At 43.5% G+C, this 21,631-nt stretch overlaps 1 protein-coding gene across 1 annotated transcript; it reads left to right on the forward strand.

The window, feature by feature from the left end:
* Positions 1-6,572: 6,572 nt before the first annotated feature.
* On the forward strand, positions 6,573-18,158 carry slc22a16 (solute carrier family 22 member 16). The gene is made up of 8 exons (XM_035423696.1): positions 6,573-6,721; positions 7,709-8,185; positions 8,610-8,727; positions 9,991-10,540; positions 11,729-11,856; positions 12,484-12,593; positions 14,625-14,724; positions 16,424-18,158. Exons 1-8 carry the CDS (start codon positions 6,675-6,677, stop codon positions 16,625-16,627), a joined length of 1,734 nt encoding a protein of 577 aa, XP_035279587.1. The 5' UTR covers positions 6,573-6,674; the 3' UTR covers positions 16,628-18,158.
* Positions 18,159-21,631: the final 3,473 nt, after the last annotated feature.

Here is a 21,631-nt window from a genome sequence, read left to right on the forward strand (position 1 = left end):
GTTTTAGTAGTTGAAACAGTTTTTTTTTTTTTCTCGTAGCATGACAGTTCTCGGACTAGTATCAGTCGATTAAACTCCGCAGGGAAACGGCTGGAATTCTTTTAATCTGGAAGTTGGAACGGTTCTGGGGCAGTTCTGAGAATGTCTGGAACACTGCTATCTAAGGTCACGGAGTTCAGCCAATGCTCCAGTTACTGAGACTCGGGTGTGGGTTTGATATGCTGATGTGTGTCAGCCATTAATGATCTGGTTAGTGGTTTCCGTATCTTAGGATCCTTTGCTGCAAGTCTGCGAAAATGTCTTTGCACGTCCTCTGTTCCACTCACCAATGCAGTGATTGCTTTCCATGAAATCAAGATGACGTTTTAATGAAGATGTGCTTGCTCCATTAACCTACCAGAGGTGGAGAGCTATGTGCGATGCAAAAAAAAAAAAAAAAAGTATGTCTTAAGAGTTTTAGTTTTACTATCTTAAAATCTGAATTTTTGTCTCTCTCTCAAGTAGATTATATCAGCTAGTTTTAATTTTTGGTTTGCTTGACAAGGGTCATTTTCTTACCCCATCGGCAAGTCTTGAAACTGTCTCACCCCGTTATAAATATTTTTTGTCTGATTTAGCAGGAATATAATAGAAATAAGATTTAAAGTCTAAATATAACACTAAAATACTTGCTGATATTGCCTTTTTTTTTTTTTTTTTTTTTTTTTTTTTTTTTTTGCAGTTTGCAGTCACTCAACGTGTGAGAGAGGGGAACTTTCAGCACTCCATGGTAAGCCGTTACCCAGGAAACAAAGGACGAAGTGCCAAAGCTCTGTTTTGGGCCAGCAGGGAGGGCTCCCTCCGACAATCGACTTCCTTTCTCACAACTGAAAATTGTGCCCATTTGTGCACTCCCATTTTGGCTCTGGGGTTGCCATGGCAACTTCACCGATGACTCTACAAATTTTATTTTATTTTTTTTTAATACCCAAATTTGAGTGGGCAGAAGGGTAAGGGGAAGGGGGGAAGGGGTTGGGAGGGGGCATGGCTTTGAGTGTAATAGAGTAGCCTGGCTCTGTGGGGGAAAAAGAGCTGGACTGGTCTATGCTGGAGCACTCCTTCAGTGACAGTCTGTACACCAGCCATCTGTGAAATAGGAGTCGATCTGGGGTCACATCCTCATTCGGCTGGCTCTGGGGGGGGGGGGGGGGGGGGGGGGGGGGGGGGGGGGGGGGGGGGGGGACGAGGAGAGGAAGGGCTCATATATAGCTCCCATTCTGAAATTCGTTTCACCCCCCCCCCTCCCTCCCCAATTTGTTCTTAGAGGTGTTTTTTTCCCCTGCACACACCCCTACTTAAATTCGGGGAAGTGTGTCGTTGTTGGAATGTTCCCCTTTCACAGACTGATTTATTAGGGCTGACCCGACAGGACAAGTATCGCTGTGTTTTCAGCAGGTGTCATGGCAGTTTAAATAATGTAATAAACAAAAGTGTCACATTTTTCTCTCTCTAGATGTAGAAATACAAAAAAAAAATAGAGCACATATTTTTGGGTAAAATAAGAAAACAGGTACATTTTTTAAAAAATCTTCCCAAAACAGAATACTCCCAAACAAGGTGTTTTTTTTGGCAAGGAAGGTTGTACTTGCAGTGGCACGCATTAGTGACATTTTAAACAGATTATTGGCATGAGATGTAAACAGTATACTGTATGTACATTTATGTGCAAAGTGGTTCAGTGTTCTTTTCTGCGTACCAAAACCATGGCACAGTTTGCCACCAAAACCAGAGGCTTCATCCATCACTAATTTAAGTCTTAGTTAAGAGTATAGGCTGACCTTTTTTTTGTTTCTCTAATTTTATTTTGTATGCATTTTACCTTGTCTTTATGTGTTTTCATTTTATTCCACAGTGAAAGTATTCAATATTTAAATACATGCAGGTGGTGATCGTGGCTCGAGTGGCAGTTGATCTTTGAAAGGAGCGAGTGATAGCACAGCCGTTGGTATGGAGATAGAGGGAACGCTGGGTAGAGCTCGCTAAGGTGGTCACCTGCAAGGTGTACTCGGGTGTCTAAAGCGCTTCTCCCACAATGCACCTGAGTTTGACAGTGTGTACCTTACCCCAGGTACTTGTCACAGCTGCCCCAAAAAAAGAGCGTTTGACCTCACAGGACCGCTTTAGCCGCCAACTGCGCGTAGTCTCACGGCGCACAGGTGTGTGAACCCAGCCACCTGTCCCCTCAGGTGACGGTGGCTTTCAGCGTCCTGCTGTAGCGCGAAGAGTAAGAAACACATTTGCGTTCCATATGAAATCCAACCAATGGAAAATAATTATTTCATTCAGTATTGCCAGCAGCCATACCGACATGCAATCTTCTCTTGGTGAATGGTCAAAGACACACTGAGTTGAGCTTGGTTCCTTTATTGTTTTATTCCCTGAAGGATGGTAAAAACTAACCAGTTATGTCCTGTGTCTTGCTGCTATGAGGCTGCAGGTATTCAGGTATACACGATGAATTCTGAAACTGAAAAAAAATGAAATTATTTAGCTTCGCTGCGCAGTTCTCAGGGTGTTCTCTGTGTAACGAGTGCTTGGGAATGCAGTTGGGCCGTTGTCCACTAATAAGGTGCGCGTTGCTTACAGTAAGTCCGTGCTTTGATGGGGCTGCGATGGAGCTGTGCCCAAGTACGCAGTGGGAAACTTTCCTTTGGCAGGCACCCGAGCGAGGGGGGTGGGGTGGTGGGAGACGGAGACGCAGAGAGTGATAGAGAGAGACTAGAATAGACTGCTGGACCTGGTCAGGGAAGGTGCTCTTGTGAACCCCCCCCCCCGCAGACAGAGAAGACAGCCCTTTCCCCCAAAACTCGCCCTCTGCATTCATCACAAGGGGTCATTCAAGGAGAGAAGTCTGGTCTGGCTCCATGTAAAGTAAAGTTGTGTACAAAGTCAATGCAGTTCCCGAGTGGCCAATTGGTAATGGGGAAAAGTGGCATATGAAAAATGAAATCCAAAATGGCCACCATTTCAAGATGGCGGCAACTGAAATATATAAATCTTCCAAACTAGGTAGTCTCAAAAGAATACAAAAAAAAAAGCGATTTTATTGAATTTTTCCATTCCTTAAAATTGTTGAGCTATATAGCACCACCCTGTGGCTTAATTGGGCCAATTATTTAGACCTGTTTTCAGTTTGGAATTATCAATAGGCACACAAGGTCTCTTTATTTTTATGTCTAACTGGGATTTATTCACTTTTTGGTTAAAAATCTGTTCTCTGATCTGCCCATGATCTTTCCAGCCAAAAGCATGGGGGAAACATGTCAGAAATGTTCTCATTAATTTATTCTCTGCACATTTGTAAGATACTATGTAAAGCTCAATATTTCAAACAAGAACAAACAAGAAATTAGTTAACTCATCCTTTCTTTAGATGTTAGTACGTGATTTAAGTACAATACATACCTCATTTACAGTATACTATTTATAGAAGGAAATAGTTATGAGTTCAAACAACAGTCCTTTATTCATTTTTGTATTTGTGTCAATGTCACACAACCACTACAACATATAGTAGTGATTTCTTGTAAACGCACATGATCCACATTTTCAAGAGTATTTATTGTACATTTTAATTCTGTTGGACACATGATATATGAGTTGGACACATGTGTTAAACGTGTGTGATAAAGAGTAACACTATGGGAACAAAATCATCTGTTGTTAAATAAAGGGGAATAAATACTGTAGAAAGGTCCAAGAGATAAAGCCAGTTGTAGCAAGTTGTGTTTTTCCAACCTTATTCAAATAAATATACTGGTTAATGATTTATAAGATACTTTATGACATTGACCCACTTATCCCACTGGTTCCCATTGATGTAGACAGCCAGACAGCTAATATGAATTCTGGTCTATGTACACAAAAAACTAACATTTGTTTTGTCTGATGTATGATAATATGTATTTCGGTTGTAGTTCTTTTTCCACGTTCAATATTGAGTGATGCCAATCTCACTTGTTGGGGAAGAGCAATTACAACGTCTGAAAGAAAAAGAAAAAAACAACCATTGAGCCCAAAATAAGAATTCTGTTCCTCAATAAGATATTTTCTATTAGCAGTGATGGGAAAGAAATTTTTTAATATCTAATTTTATTTTATTTATTTTATTGCCTCTTTTAATACATTTGTGTTCTTAATTTATCTGTCCTTTTCATTTTTTTTTTGTGAAGCACTTTGCACTGCATTATGGTGTATGCTGTATTAATAAAGGATCTTATCTATTTTGTCTAATGCTGTTACACGATGCTTGGGATTACAGTAACTGAGTTTTTGCACATTACTTGGATGAGGAGGTTTAGCAATGTCACTGGAAGTGAAACGGGGTCTTTTTGTGTTTTTGGAGCCGCGCCAGCCTCGAAACTATGCTTCCGCTGGGATTTTCTGTACCCATCTGCTGGTCAGGGAGGGATTTATGTGCTGTCAACATGGATTCTCTAGACTCACCATTTACCTAAGGGCTACAGGTGGCTCTGGTTGGTCACAATGCCTCCAAAAACCTTTCTGTTCATTTATTTCACCATGGGTGTTGAATAAACATGATTCCCCTTCATTCTGAATGCAAATATTACATATATAGAATTTTTGAAGCTTTTCCACATTTTGGACATAAGGCTTATGTATTTTGCATAAGGCTTATGTATTTCATTTTCCACTGGAATACATTTTTCATAATAATTGTCTTCAAATACATTTATACTTGTTTATTTTACTGTAGCTGTTACATAAATGCAATTTACTATCCATATAAAGGTAAAAATCATTTTTTTATCATGGATGTTAACATAGAAGTGTAGAGTTCAGGCAAGAGTATGGTCATTTTTGAAGCTTTGGAAATGGTAAGTGCAACAGTTAAGGCTTTGATTTTTGATCACCCAGATTTAGGCACTTTTGGATTTGAGACTATTACCTTATATACTTACCTATTTTTAATAACAATAAATACCTTCAAACACCATTTCTTGTGTTTCCTTCAAATAATTCATATTTTATTTGTTTTCATGCATGTAAAAAGAACAATCACTCATTTAGAATAACACCAATAGCAGGCAATTTGGGTTGAGGTTGGGGTTAGAATTAGTGTTATGGTTGATGTTGGTGTTTGTAAATATGGTAATTGTGAGGGATTGTAATATTATCTCCTCAAGTCTCAAACCCTAGCATGTCCACCATGCCTGTTGCCCAGATAGTTTTGATCAACTACATTACATTACAGGCATTTAGCAGATGCTCTTATCCAGAGCGACTCACATAGCATTTACATTGTGTCCATTTTATACAGCGGGATATATACTGAAGCAATGCAGGTTAAGTACTTTGCTCAAGGGTACAACGGCAGTGTCCCACCGGGGAATCAAACCTACGACCTTCAGGTTACAAGAAGGTTACAACTCCTTACCCATTATGCTACACTGCCGCCCCACTAATCACGAGGACAGTGCAGGCTGTAAGCAGAAATGTTTAAAACTCGTCAACACTGCATAGAATATCAGCTGTGAGTGGGTCATCAAGGACTATTCTAAACAGGGTGACTTGATTAACAATACAATAGACTGTCGTGGCTGAGGAGCTGGACTATCCGAGCAGGCTGATCAACTGATCAACTGATTTAGATCATTTAGGCCAGACACTGATCAAATCACATTATTCTGAGTAAGCATTTCTGTTGCCTGCCCCGGAAAACAATGTATAAGATTGGAGTTGAAACTAACTCCATACAAAAACTCTTTGCATTTGAATGGATCTCTATGGGAATTGAGGGGTGGGACTAGATACAGTGGTTTGAGGCTCATTTGATACCTTGGACCCTTGAAGACTTAAAGCCATTTAGCAAACAATCGTGTGTAATCAGTGTAATTTACAGCTGAATCTAGTCCCACCCCCCAATTCCCATAGAGATCCATTCAAATGCAAAGAGTTTTGGCATCGCTTGTAGGACAACCTGACACTAAGATATTCAGACTGATGATGTTGATAGGTCACTGACATCAGGAAGTCATGGCATGCAAATGATACGCAACCAAATACAAAACATTTACTCTTTTATTTGACATTATGTTAATTTGTCTAAAAACACTGAAATGGGGGACTACGTATAAAAAGTGCTGCAAGTACTACATGGTGAAACCAAAATGTATAAGAATACCCTTTAATAAAAGCTCTGAGTCTGTACTTTGACCACGTGTGAATTTTTTGATTACAAACAGAGAAAATAAAATATTAAATCAGGAAAATGCAGGTGGTTTTAATGTTGTGGCTGATCGGTGTATAGTGGAAGTAACTTTTCTCATAAGCAAAATGGACCCAATGTATTCCATCCAAGCAGACGGCAGGTAGCAACATGGGAACCTAGGTTAATTAGTCAGCTATGGTGTAACTAAGACATACTACATAGCGACGGCGGGGATGTAGTTTTTGCCTGCTCGTCAGTGTGAGGGGTGGAAATTTCCCTCGCGCGGAGGGGGGGGGGGGGGGGGGGGGTGGTCGGCCCCTCCTTCATCAGATTCGGGGGGGGGGGGGGGGGGGACGGCCCCTCCTTCATCAGATTCGGATAGCTAACGCTAACAAATTACAGTCACTAGTTTCGTCTTTTTTCCAGGGACAGGACTGTGCCGCCAGTCCACAGCACACAAATCATGAAACACGTGGAGCGGATTTTCGATGAACTTGGACATTTTAAAAGGTACATACCCCTAACCTGCAATAAAACGCGTCAATTAAATCGCATTAAGTACTTCATAGGTCATTAAAGTACATATATTTTTTGCAAGGGGGAATAATTAGTTGAGAATTTAACTACATGCATCAGTTAAAAGACAAGAAAGAACGTTTTGTTGTATTGTCTTAGAGGCTGTACTGTTGTTTGTTTGTACCGTAGGTAATGTAATGTAGGTACAGGCAGGACAAGCAGCATATTTTGATATCCACCGCAAGTTAGAGAAAGGTGTCCGAGAAAAAACAACATAAATAAGTTGACAATCATTCTTATGCACAATTTTCTTACAAACACACACTATACACAGTGTACACAAATACCCTAAGATGTTCGCTTATATTAATTTGTCATTAGCCTATAATCAAGACAGGTTTTTTAAGCTTTTTATAGTCCGTACTCATTGCGCACGCACTATATTAAAACAACTTTGTTTCCGTTTTTGTAACACTTTGTAAGTGTTCGTGTGTGTGCATGTGTCTACACACACACACACACACACAAATAGTTCAGTGTGCTGTCTTCTAATGTGTAATCGCGTGAGGGCAAGCAGGCATTATTAAGGATATTAAATCATTTTAGTTTGTACTGCAACTTGTAGGCTACTGTAAATATAATGCACACACCCGTGACAGGTCCCAGTGAGCAAAAGCCAGAATCAAGACGTCTACAGCGGTGGAAATCTAGGCTGAGAGACATTTTAACACAGAAAGACTATGTTAGCACTAATATAGCTCAGGTTGTACCTGGATAAAGCATGTCTACGTCCTAGGCGGCAAGAAATCCTTTACTTTTCAAACAAATGTAGCCGGGTTTTCATCTGAAGGTCTTGGCGGCTTTTCCACTGACTTTTCACCAATTTTTAAAAAAAATTAACTTAAAAAAACGCTCATGTTGCCGTAGGACGGGACGCTTTCTTTGACTGTCTGATAGAAAAGGAGGCTTCTCTGTCAACAGATTTCAGGCGTGTTTGTATTTCGCTGCCGTGTTCCAGACCATAGCCTGCGGGGTCCACTACCTGGCCTCCGTGTTCCTGGTGGAGACGCCCAAGTTCCTCTGCGCATCTCCCGGCAACATCACCGGCGCGCTCTATGGCAACCACAGCGGCACGGTCCTCGAGGACATCTGGCCTCACTACACTCCGGGCAACGGCCCGGTCGTGGTGCAGAACTCAATCGGAGAGCAGTGGGAGCTGAGCCAGTGCCGAAGAGCCCTGCGGATAAACAGCATGGGTTTTGACTACCAATTCGACGGGAACAAGACGGTGTACTCGTGCGCGGGGAACTTTTTCTTCGACAGAAGCGGGGTCCAGGAGAGCATCGTGACGGACTGGGGCTTGGTGTGCGAGAGGGAATGGCTGGCCAAGCTCTGTCAGCCTGTCTTCATGATGGGGGTGCTCGTCGGAGCCGTCATCTTTGGAGATGTCGCAGACAGGTAGAGCCGCACGTCTTGTATATCACTTTATAAGTCACACAAAGCGGTGGTGGTGGTGGGGGCTTTGGGCCTTGAGAGTCACAGGGTCTGCTGGGGGTTTTTTTTTTTCACATTAAACGTGAGTTAGTAGCATCTTCTTGCATATGGGAGGAGACTCAGGAGCTGACCTACCGGAGCTGTATATATGTATAAACTCCTTATTTTAAGCTGTTTGCCAGTTATGATCCTGTTTGGAGTTACCTGAAGACGTGCTTTAGATCACAAACCCCCAAATGCCCCTGTTGCAGCCATTTTAAAGCCAATAACAACAACAAAAATATATATATATATTTAATCCCAAAAACTATGGCTTTCATGTTTTCTGAGTTATGGAAGTATTTTGTGTGTATTGTGCAAGAGGTCTTTCTTTTCTTTCCTGTTGCAGAGTTGGGAGGCGACCAATTTTGATGCTAACCAGCCTGTGCCAGTTTGTGTTCGGAGTCAGCGTTGGCCTCACAGGGAACTATTATGCTTTCATGATCCTGCGGTTTCTTCTGGCCATGGTGAGACAAGGAAAAACAGGGAATTTTGAAAGTCATTCCCGGACATCCAAAGTTTTCCAAAAATGTCAAAAAAGGGGGAAAAAAAACAGTATGGAAACTATGCAGAGATGCCTTCAAAATGGTATCCTGGCATATCTCAGATATGAAATGAAAAGTTTTGTTTAACCCTTCAAGGTGTAAGAGCACCGATACCTGATTAGAATGCTCTTACCTGAACATTCTAATGCTGATGGAACAACAATCGCTGCTGACAACCGAAAGCAATGGAGTTCTAGAACGCTGACTGAGAATTCTGAAAACAACATCCCAAAAAGCTTACCCTTTCAAGTGGTGCATCTGGTTGCCATTTTAAAGCACTTCAAACTTCTGGTTTTATTCCCCCCCACCCAGTACCCTTGTTCCACTCTACCACTCTACAGATGTCACATTTCCTTGGAGCTTAGAAATACCCCCCCCCCCCCTTGCCCAGATCTTTAAAACACTGTGTACTTGCCCCAAACTGTTCTTTGCACACAGTGCATTATAGATAGATACTCTTCCCTGCGAAGCCGACAGAGTCACACCATTATCCTCTTATCCACTTCTTTTTTTTTTACAGAGTCTCTTCACCCACTAAAATGTGAGGCATTTGCGGTGCTGCACAGCCAAAGCCCCTAAATGAACAAGCTCAGGCTGAAGCGTCAATTATCAAGAGCTAGATATAGCAAGCGGCTTTTAATTGCCACCGCGATGTAAGTGGGAAAAAAAAACAACTGTGCAATATTAGCAGCAGGATTTTTGAGCTTTTGAGTGTGTTTGTATAGTCGGGAGAGAACGAGTCTTCCTGAATCCCTGTGTGTGGGAGTAAGCGCTGTGGTTGGCGAATGTGGTGGATGTTCCCTACACTTTTCTGGCCAGCTTCCTTGCAGTATTTGTGCAAGAAGCTCGGTTATACTATGTGCGGGAACACAAGTTCACTAGAACGGTTCCTCGCTTGTAATCCAGCGGTGTGTGGCTCTCATTAACGTGGGCTTCCCCCTTGCAAAGTTCAAAGTTCAAAGTTCAAAAAGTTCAAAGGCTTTATTTGTCACGTACATATACGTGTACATACAGTGAAATGCTGGTGCGACAACAAACTACTTGTAGACTGTGCAACGTAACGCTTCAATAGTAATAATAATAGTATACAAAAAAGATAATAATAATAAGTAAAAAACGAAGTCCTAAAATAAGTCATAGGATAATACAACTCAAACCTGTCTGTGTTTCTCTGGGGCGCGGCAGGTGAGCAGCGGGTACCTGGTGGTGGTGTTCGTCTACGTGACCGAGTTCACCGGGATCAAGGTGCGCGTCTGGACCTCCATGCACGTGCACGCCTGCTTCGCCGTGGGCGTGATGGTGGTGGCCCTGGTGGGCTACCTGGTGCGCGTCTGGTGGGTCTACCAGATCGTCCTCAGCCTCAGCACCGCCCCCTTCCTGCTCTTCTGCTGGAAGTTCCCCGAGACGCCCTTCTACCTGCTCACCAAGGGCCGGTACCGGGAGGCCCAGGACCTGCTGGACGCCATCGCCCGTTTCAACGGCCTGCCCGCCACCCTGACGGTGGCCGACCTCGTGGACGCCAAGCAGGACGGCCTGCTGGTCAAGGACCCCGAGCTGTCCGAGGAGAAGCCCGAGAAGAAGTTCAGCATCCTGGACCTTTTCTGCAGCTGGAGCATGGCCTGCCGGACGCTGATAGTGTGGTCCGTCTGGTTCATCGGGAGCCTGGGGTACTACGTCTTCTCGCTGGGGTCCGTCAACCTGGGAGGAAACCAGTACATCAACTTGTTTCTGGCAGGTAATACTGCTGCTACTGCTAACTATTACTGCTACTACAACTACAATTACTACTAGCAATAGTAATAATAACAACAACAACAAACATAATAATAATAATAATAATAATAATAATAATAATAATAATAATAAATGTACAGATTAAATAAGAAATTATTTTATAACAACAACAACAACAACAATAATAATAATAATAAATGTATAGATAAAATGAGAAATGATTCTGTAATTACAACGACAACAACAATTATAATGAAAATAAATGCTTTCATAAAATGAGATGATGTGGCCACACAGATATTACACAGTGTGTATCAGTGTTGGAGGCCAGTTCAGGTAGTGAGGTGGGAAAAAATTCAGTGAAATATTCTGTGAAGATTTTTGAAGAAAGTAATTTGATTTTCAGTTCATTTCCAGAATTTACTGAGTTAAAAATGTAATTGACTGCAGCTCTGGTATGCTGGTGTTACAGACCTATGCAAGATAACGTGTAGAATAAATAAAGTCTTTCACAATGGAAAAAGGACTCATTTTACAGAAAGCACATGCTTGATAAAGGAGCTGGTGCTCACATTGACTTTGTTGCTCTGTCAGCACTAGTGGCCCTGAGGTGTATTTTTAACTTTCGACTTCATTGCCCGCGTAAACAAATCTCCCCGGGCCATCTCTGTGGCTCACTCTGTTTGTGTGTCCAACATAGATTTAGAAAGACCTCAGAGTGCCAGAGACTTTTTAAGGTGTCTACCTCAGGAAAACATTTTTTAAGACACATAATTACCTTTCTGAGAAAATCATACAAATGTCATTATTTCTGCTACATGTCCTCTCAACAGGAGCTAGTAATAATGTAGTAAGAGATAAAATTCTATTTAATATATATTTAGAATTAATTGGAAAATAACTTACAATGGTATCTTATATTGAGGAAAAAATATTAATGTAAGAAAAATTGTGGATGGGGCATTCATTCTTTAGTTTTAAACGTATCATAGGATTGTGTTTTGTGCCATCGTGAACAAAACAAATAGAAAGAAAAGACTGCATGTTTGACAGGAACTACATGAACTACATGAACTACAGGTTTCTGTAACGGTTGGTTGGCACTAGTCCACCGATTGATTGAAGGCGGGAAACAGGAAGGCTCCCCGATTGGCCGTTATCTGATGTTGTGGGTGTGACCTGTTGCTAGGCGCCGTGGAGCTCCCCTCCTATGTGATCGCCTGCTTGGCCATGGAGAGGGTGGGCCGGAAGAAGACGTGCGCCCCGTCGCTGCTGCTCGGCGGGGTCGTCTGCATGCTCATCATCTTCGTCCCGAAGGTACGCGTCCGCCATAACCCTGTGTGAAAGGCTGCGATGACCTCGTCGTCCTCTTCTGCCATTTGTAAAATTCACCGTCCATCACAGAAATAGACGGCAATGCGGCATGTCTCAAATGAGTAAACTTTGACCTTTGACCTTTCACTCTGAACCTTATGCCGTGGGAAACCAGTGAAGAATGTAATGGTCTGATTGGTTCAAACCCAGATGTAAAAAAAAAAAGAGGACAGCGGTTGAACACAGCTGAACCTCACATTTCCTGGTATCCATGACCGTTACCACGGATCCATGACCATTACCACGGATACCAGGAAACCCCAGAATAACGGCCCATGCAAAACTGGAACCGAGATGGCCTCTGTAATGGGGCAGAGGTCACCACTGATAACAACTTCTAAAATCTTTATTTGGGGGACTGTGCGGCAGAGGCCAGTCAACTTGCAGCTCTCAACCCCATATGTGAAACGTCTTGTCTGCCCAGATCCAATAAAATCCAACGGAACACGCGTTTCAAAATAACCACTCTTGAGTTTAAGACTGAAAGCAGAGGTGACGGGTCATTAGGGTTTTGTAAGAAGCTGCTGTTTACTGGTATGTGATGCCCCTATCATCTGTCTCTTTTTTTAGGACATGGAAGTGCTGGTCATAATTCTCAGCATGACTGGGAAGTTTGCCGTCGCCATAGCGTTTGGTCTGATCTACCTGTACACGTGCGAGCTGTACCCAACGATAATAAGGTACGTCGTTTCCACAGCGATTTCTTTTCAAACAACGTCCCTTAACTGCACCGTTCTCCACCTATGGTTACAGACAAACGGGGTCAGTTTGCGTAAAATCCAGGTAAAAAATCTATCAAAAGATTTTTAAACAAGACCAGGTCAAAACCTAGTATACGGCTGGACCGAACCGGCCGACCAATGGTGTAACCTCATCAGTCAGTCACTCAGTCACAGACATGCGCAGTGTAACTACATCACTCACTCAGTCACAGACATGCACTGTGTAACTACATCACTCACTCAGTCACTCAGTCACAGGCATGCGCGGTGTAACTACATCACTCACTCAGTCACTCAGTCACAGACATGCACGGTGTAACTACATCACTCACTCAGTCACTCAGTCACAGACATGCACGGTGTAACTACATCACTCACTCAGTCACTCAGTCACAGGCATGCGCGGTGTAACTACATCACTCACTCAGTCACTCAGTCACAGACATGCACGGTGTAACTACATCACTCACTCAGTCACTCAGTCACAGACATGCACGGTGTAACTACATCACTCACTCAGTCACTCAGTCACAGACATGCGCGGTGTAACTTCATCACTCACTCAGTCACTCAGTCACAGACATCCGCAGTATAACTACATCACTCACTCAGTCACTCAGTCACAGACATGCGCAGTGTAACTTCATCACTCACTCAGTCACTCAGTCGCAGACATTCGCGCTTATAGGGCCGGCCCTGCTGTTGCTGTCCAGCCAACAAACAAAAACGTGAAGCTTGCCCTAGGATCAATTTCATTGCTTTTCCCCCCCCCACAGTCATGCCCCAGCATACAGACACCAAGTGACCCGTGGTCCTCTGTCACTATGGCTGGCAGTCTGACAATGTTATTGCAAAATTATACTACTTTACTATACCCTAACCCTAACTGCCAAAGAGGGTTTCTTTAACCCCCACCTGCACTTTGTTAAATGCTTCTTTTTAAAAAAATTTTATTTTTATTTGAGATCTCCAATCCCAGCCAAATTTTGAATGGCCAAATCGGGAGCGATGTACTCCGGCTCGGGAGAGAGAGTGTAGACAGGTCTCCTCTGTTTTGACTTTGACTTTGACCTTTTCACATTTTTGTGCAAATAAATAAAATTAAACAACCCCCCCCACCCCCCAAAAAAAGCAGGTTAAGTACCTTGCTCAAGGGTACAAGAGTGGCTATTTTCAAGGGTACAACAGCGGTGTCCTACCCGGTGTTAGGATATTTTGCCCTTATTCGTGGAGTCAAATGCAGGACGATGAAGAACACGCTGATAAAGTTTCCTCAGAGGATTTGTTGTTTAATTCAATGCGCAAGGGAGAGACAGACCCAGCACATTCGGGCGCTGCGCTGGGAGAATCTCTGCCCGTCACGCTGTGTGGTGTCTGGATATACAGTTTGGAGTCATACACATTAAAAGGTTGAGTTAAGTGGCGGGCCGGAGACAAATGGTCTTGTCCCTTCCTGGGAACCCTCGCAGCCATTTAGCATAGGAATGTGACATCCTTGCCGCAGACACTAGAGGTGTTATACGGAGACACACTACAGAGGTGCTAGACATAGAGGCATGCAAACTACAGACACAGTATGGTAGGAAAAGTAAACACAATACACTACATGCAGTCTAATATATATATGGTACTACATAGTTACATGAAACGGAGGACGGAGTGTGGCACAGTGGGTAAGGAACTGCGCTTGTAACCGAAAGGTCGCAGGTTCAATTCCCGGGTAAGGACACTGCCGTTGTACCCTTGAGCAAGGTACTTAACCTGCATTGCTTCAGTATATATCCAGCTGTATAAATGGATACAATGTAAAGTGCTATGTAAAAGTTGTGTAAGTCGCTCTGGATAAGCGCGTCTGCTAAATGCCTGTAATGTGATGTAATGAAACCTGTAACTAAAACAGGGAACCTATCACCGGGAATTGAACCTGTGACCTTTTAGGTTACAAGGCCAGCTCCTTACCCACTGCACTACGCCCACTCTCTTCCCCAGGTCCCTGGCTGTGGGCAGCGGGAGCATGATGTGTCGCGTCGGCAGCGTGGTGGCACCATTCTGCGTCTACCTGGTGGACATCTGGGTCTACCTGCCGCAGGTGAGGCCGCGCCTGCGTCTGGCGCGTGGGTGGGCGGGCGGGCGGGCGGGTGCACCTGCCGCAGGTCGGTGAAGCTGGCGAAAATCTTCGCTTTCGGTTCGGCGAATCACGGGGCTGCTAGTTCAGCGCTTACCTGTTCTGTCATGTTCGTCAGTTAGGGTGTGCTGGATGACAATATGACCCCAGATTTATGTTATTTGGCGAGACTCCATTTTACCTTTTCCTCGGGACATAAATCCATGTGACCTTGACTCTGTTCCACAAATGAAGCTTGTAAAAGGGGGTGATGAACAACAAGGCACATCATTTTTAGAATTTTGTATAGTATTTTTGGTTTGAGTTTTTTCTTCTTCTCAAGAATCAAACCATTTTTCTGCTTCTGTGTTTGGGATTGACTATTGGAGGATTTCAGGGTTGGCAAGTATTTAAGTTGGCAAGTATTTATACTTAAATCAATTACTAAGCTATAAAGTTTGCTAATATATATGCAATATATCATAACGCATGATGCAGTGTTTTTGTTTCTTGAGCACACCACACAAACACACAATATATGTGCGAGTGCGATTGTGTGTGTGTGTGCGTGACATAATGTGTCCTCCTGTGCACTCATAAATGTCAAATGAAAAAACGATCTTTCAAAACAATGTTGAGCATTGACAGATCAGCACCTACCACACCCTCACCGTGGTAATCCACATTGGCATAAGAATGTCAACATGCAGCCTCATAAAAATGCATGGAGGTGAACCACACGCTGTCACAAGAGCCCTTCACAGAGCAGAGGTTTGTTCAAAGGCTAGCAGTCCGTCTCCAGGTAAAATACCTGTGCTATAACCCTGTGGGTTTAGCAAGGGCATGAGAGGATTAATCTGTCTACCATGCCATCCGTCACGTCAGTCAGTCAGTCAGTCAGTCAGTCAGTCAGTCAGTCAGTCAGTCAGTCAGTCAGTCAGTCAGTCAGTCAGTCAGTCAGTCAAACATCCAGAAGTTGTCAGTTATCATAGTTATCAGAGAGGTCTTATGATGACAGTATATACGTTTTAACGAACTGCAGTTCAGCAGTGATTCAGTAACACACACTCACACTCTCGCCCTGGATTTCAAACCAGTCCCTGCATGACCTGTTCTTTGCTGAGAATAACAAAATACTAGTGTTAGATTTCTGTTAATAGGGCATTGTTAAAGTTATTATAAATCTTAATCACAGATGGCGAGTAGAACCACATCCATCTGATAGTGGGATGCAATAATTGCAATAATACTCTCCCTCCCTCCTCCCTCTCCCTCTCACTCTCCCCTTCCCTACCACTCTTTCTCTCTCTACTTCCCTACCACTCTCTCTCCCTCCCTCTCTCCCTCCCCCCTCCCTCTCCCTCCCCCTCTCCCCTTCCCTACCACTCTTTCTCTCTCCCTCCCTCTCTCCCTCTCTCCTTCCCGACCACTTTCTCTCTCTCCCCCGCTCCCTCTCTGTCCTTCCCTACCACTCTCCCTCTCTCTCCCCCTTCTCTCCCTTCCCTCTCTCCCTCCTTCTCCCTCTCTCCTTCCCTACCGCTCTTTTTTCTCTCCCCCTATGTCTCTCTCACCCTCTCCCTCTCTCCTTCCCGATCACTCTTTCTCTCTCTGTCTCCCTCCCTCTCTCCCTCTCTCCCTCCTTCTCTCTCTCCCTCCCCCCCCCCCCTCTCTCTCCTTCCCGCAGCTGATCGTGGGCGTGCTGGCGTTCGCCGTCGGCATCCTCACCCTGTGGCTGCCCGAGACGCTGGGCCAGCCGCTGACGAACACGCTGGAGGAGGCGGCCGCCCTCGGCTCCGCCCTCAAGCAGGCGGACGGCCGCCCCGAGGAGAAGATGGAGCTGCAGCCGGGCGGTCGGCCCGAGGCAAACGGAGACCCGGCGAAGGTCTGAGAACTGGGGGGGGGCGACGACGACACACACGTGACTTTTGCATCCACGGCGTGTGTGTGCGAGTGACCGGTTTCACTCGCACACACACACACACACACGCGCGTGCGTACGGTGTCAAGGAGCGGAATCTCTGCTGTGCCTGATCTTCACAAATAATTTTATTTTTTTTGTGGGTTTTGTTGTTGGATCGGGATCCGAGGACGTGGGTGAGCTTTTTTTTTTTTCGCGCACCCCCCCGCCACCGCCACGCCCCCCCCCCCCTGGCTTCACTGGACGTCTCAACAGGAGCCTGAGCAGAGAGGGGGAACTTCCTTGTTTTTAATGGACAAGAACCAAGCGCGATTCCTTTGGGGAGGGGGGAGGGGGAGGGGGGGGCTGGTGTTAGGACAACGAGTAAACAAATACAGAGAAGGGTACAGGTAATTGAGTTGCAGTGTGTGTGCATGTGTGTGTGTATGTATGTGTGTGTTGAGAGAGAGAGAGAGACAGAGGAAAAGTATTATTGCAATTATTGCATCTCATTATCAGATGGATGTAATTCTACTCGCCATCTGGGACTAAGACATGTAATGACTTTTCAAATGCCTTATTAACAGAAATCTAACTCTAAATGTATTCTGTCGTTCTCAGCAAAGAACAGAGCATGCTGGGATTGGTTTGAAATCCAGGTGATGTCCTGATTTAAAATTCAAATTACACTGTATTCTTTCTCCAGAGTGTCCTAAAATATGCCCTTTTTGTGCAAGATGTGTTCGTTTTACTCTAATCTACTCTTTTATATCCTGGTTTTTCAGGGCATCTGTTTTATTTTCAGCTCTCCTTACAATTTGATAATTGCCTAACGTAAGACCGATTTACCTCTTGTCTGTGGTTAATTCTTTTTATTTTTTTAAGAATATATCATGTTTTAAAGGTATAGGCTAATTTGTAAAAGTAAGGTATTTTAAAAGGACGTGATCCCCTTGACAACATTTTGTTACTAAAACCTTTTTTTAATATGTTGCAAGTGTCTGTAATTTAAGCTTACTTTGCTACTGTTTGGGATATAGACGTCATGTCTACATCCTTTGGGTAAATCCAGGTTCCAGATGAAGTAAAGAAAAATCATGCTTATTTAAAAAATAGAACAATTAAAGGCAGAACATGCCCCAACGAACCTGAAAAATAATAAACATCCAACTTCTGGAAGATGATCAATGAAATGTATGGCTGGTCATATAGATAAGTCATCGTTTAGAAAAACATTTTTGGGCTTGTTTTGTTCAAATAATCAAATATTCAGCTGTGCTCATCTTAAAAAATGTATTGTTTTGTTTGAATACTGTGAATATTAATGAATCTTAATTTCTCAATTTTAACAGTTTTTAAACGTTTCTGCTCATTGGTACCAATGGGATAAAAGAATAAGCTAATAAATATGAATGTTTAGTCATTTCTAAGTGGTGCTGATGAAGTTTGAAAATTGTCTCAATCATTGTAAATAAAATTCTAGTTTATTTCTGATGCTCAAAATAAAGAATCATACGTCGCACCTTCGACCTTCCATAAGTACATGAGCATGTACATTAGATTCCTCTCAAAGGGCTTTTTGGGATAATCGCAGTTCATTTCGAGAGTTTGTCCTCAAATCGCCAAGTGCAGTTTTAGAACGTTTGCAATCAAACGTCTTGGGAATTTTGCAAGTTGCGTCCAGTCTCGTTGCGAATCATTGATCTGAACTGGCCCACTGCTCCTCTTGACACATTCCTGCCGGTGTGGTTAAACCAGGCAAGACAACCTGGCGTAACCGGTAGGACGACTGGTTCTCGAGTTCCCCGCGCGCCGCCGGCACCAGCGGATCTGCGGTCACATCCCTTTCTCTTGCCCTCTCTGCTCTCTCCCCGTCTGAATAAGGCGCAACATATGAAAGCAGGAGAGGACTGTCTGCTCTTTAAAAAATAAAAAAAATAAAAAATAAAAAATACAATGGATAAACTAATAATTTTGGTAACTGCTTTTTAAAAATGTGGATGAACTGGTAACCTTGGTAACCTCTTTAAAATTAAAAAAAAAAAAAAAACATGGATAAACTAGTAACCTATGTAACTCCTTTTTGAAGAAAAAAAAAACCATGGATAAACTGGTAACCTTGGTAACCTTTAAAAAAAAAAACTGTTAACCTTGGTGACCTCTTCAAAAAATACCATAGATGAACTGTTAACCTTGGGATGGTATAATACACACAAGAGGAAACTGACACACACACACTGCTCAGAAATGCTTGTGAGCTGGAAGTAATAAAACTTGGTTCAGAACTTGAACAGGAAATTAAAACACACTCCCCTCTGCATCGGTATGGCACGTCAGAATTTCTGTGTAAATCATGTAGAAAATAAAGAAGAAATAGCAACCGATCTAGGGGTAATTTTATTTACTATACCAATTACTATACCACAAAGCTGTATTAGACCTGGATCATCTGTCCCTTCATCACACAGATTAGGAGTAGCTGTTCCAGTTCTCATGCAGTTATCTGATCGAGAAGTTTAAAACCTCTGCCTGACTGATCGTCAGGGTTAGACAATAAAAGGCCCATGATGAAGACCGTTATGAAGAAGCTACACAAGCTCATCTTAAATGGACTACCCAACACCAGAAATAGTTGGCAAATAACTGGCAAATTGGGGGGCTTCCTTGTGTGGACAAAAACACTTACCTTGCAGTTAAGGTCAAGCACTGCACATTCCAAATCGTATTTTTCTCATTGTTGTGCGTAGAAGAAAAAGAAAAAACAACATGAATAAAAAGTTTGGCCAGAACATTGGAACACTGGATTTTTTTTTTTTACTCTAGTAAGAATGCAGATGTGTGTTGATTATGTAACGTGAGGAACGTAAGCAGTGAAATGCACATTGGATGAGCATGACGGGTCACTTGTAATCAATTAAACAACTTGCTTGCCTTTGAGGCCTTCGAGATGGTGTCCAAAAATCAGCAAGCAAAAACCAGTCTAGAGTAAACTTGTCCTGTTGTGAGACAGGCCTTGACCATCATCTGTCTGTACACAAGATCAAACACTCCCACCGATAAATATTTAGATTATGGCTATTGCACCATCTTGGAACCACAATTAGGTCGCACGCACCTGACCTTGGTGTGCTTACAATCCACAGTACAAAATGTGGAAATCCCTGAGAAGTGGCATTCAGTGCTGTATTGGCGTGGGGTATACCACACCATCTCATATGTTACACTGTTTGTGTGTGTGTGTGTGTGTGTACACGCTCATGCTTCCTTTAAAATAGGTTCCGTATTAACCTGCAAAAAATAAATTAAATAACCAGCAAAAACATCTGGGATTAACAGTAACACCTACAGCCTAAAGAGAGACAGAAAAGTGTAGTATTCATTCAACTTTCATCCTTAACTTTCACAGTGAAATTTCACTTTCACTGATGCAGTTTAGGTGAGTTAATTTACTGAACGTGCCTGTTTAAGAAGCTTAAAAAAAGTAGAAGAAGGAAAAAAAAAAAACTTTGTTCAATAATTTGTTAAAATGAAGGACAGATGTTGATTGAATCGATGCTATAAACCTAGCGCTTTTCTGCTGTTTTCAGGGTTGTCTTGGCATGGCGGGAGATAAGATTTGGGGATTCTGTGGATCCCACCCCTGATGTCCCTCACATGGACGGTAGTCCCACTGTGGGCGGTGCTGGTGGGGGGGGGAGGGGGTGGGGGGGGGGGGATGGGGTCACTAAATGAATGAGTCTCAAAAGATCCTCTTACCTGTTTTGGCCTCCTGATGTGTGACGATGGCAGTGGAAGGAATTAGCCGGGTCTTCACTTCAGGGGGGGGGGGTGCTGGGTTGGGGTCGAGGAGTTCGGGTGGCGTAACTGAACGCACTGACATACCGAAGACACGTTTTTGTACGGTTGCCACGACGTAAGAACACGCCGTTTTCCTGTGGTGGCGTGAGAGCGATCCGGTGACGAGGCACCTGTCGGACGGCCGTTGGGCGACAGCTGTCGGGCTCTGCCAGCGCTTTCGAGAAACGCCATTATAGCGGCCTCGCTAGCAGCAGGGACCGTTCGTCGAATACCTCGCATTCTTTTAAATTCTCATCTTCTTCACTGCTTCACCTCAGCTGTCTGCTAGCGGACCGCTTTAGTATCGACTTGCAAAAAAAAACAAACACTGAACACTAGCGAACACTGAACATTAGCGAACACTGAACACTAGTAACCACTGAACACAAGCGAACACTGAACACTAGAAAACACTGAACACGAGTGAACACTGAACACAAGCGAACACTGAACACTACAGAACACTGAACACTAGCAAACACTGAACACTAGAAAACACTAAACACTAGCGAACGCTGAACACTAGTGAACACTGAACACGAGTGAACACTGAACACTAGCGAACACTGAACACTACAGAACACTGAACACTAGCAAACACTGAACACTAGTGAACACTGAATACTAGCTGTGGTGGGGTGGGCGTGGTTTGAGCGTCGGCTGCAGAGAGAGAGAGTGTGAGAGGAGCGGCTCGCGGATCCTTCGTCACGACTGTCAGCTGGAGGTAATCAGCGCCGATAATTGTTAATTGTTTAATTGCGCTGATTGCCTCTGATTGCTTTCAACAGTGAGCCTGGGGTTTTTAAAGGAAGACCGGAAGCTGGAGCGAGAGGGCTGACAACAAGACGGCTGCGGAACCGTCGTTTGTATATATAAATATTGCTGTAAAACGCATCGGTGAATAAAAGAGCACGGCAGTGCTAATTAAGGAAACAACTGTCTCCCGTGAGTGTGTGTTTAAACAGGAGGGGTGGCACTCACTTGCCACACTAGCGAACACTGAAAACTAGCGAACACTGAACACTAGTAAACACTGAACACTAGCGAACACTGAACACTAGCAAACACTGAACACTAGTGAACACTGAAGTAAAAGCCGATTTTCTGATTTTCCTGCTGAGGTCAGCTTTGCTCCGTTCACATCCTGCAGTTCTGTAC

This window comes from Anguilla anguilla, chromosome 6, assembly GCF_013347855.1.
Source record: "Anguilla anguilla isolate fAngAng1 chromosome 6, fAngAng1.pri, whole genome shotgun sequence".
In the NCBI taxonomy this organism is placed as follows: domain Eukaryota; kingdom Metazoa; phylum Chordata; class Actinopteri; order Anguilliformes; family Anguillidae; genus Anguilla; species Anguilla anguilla.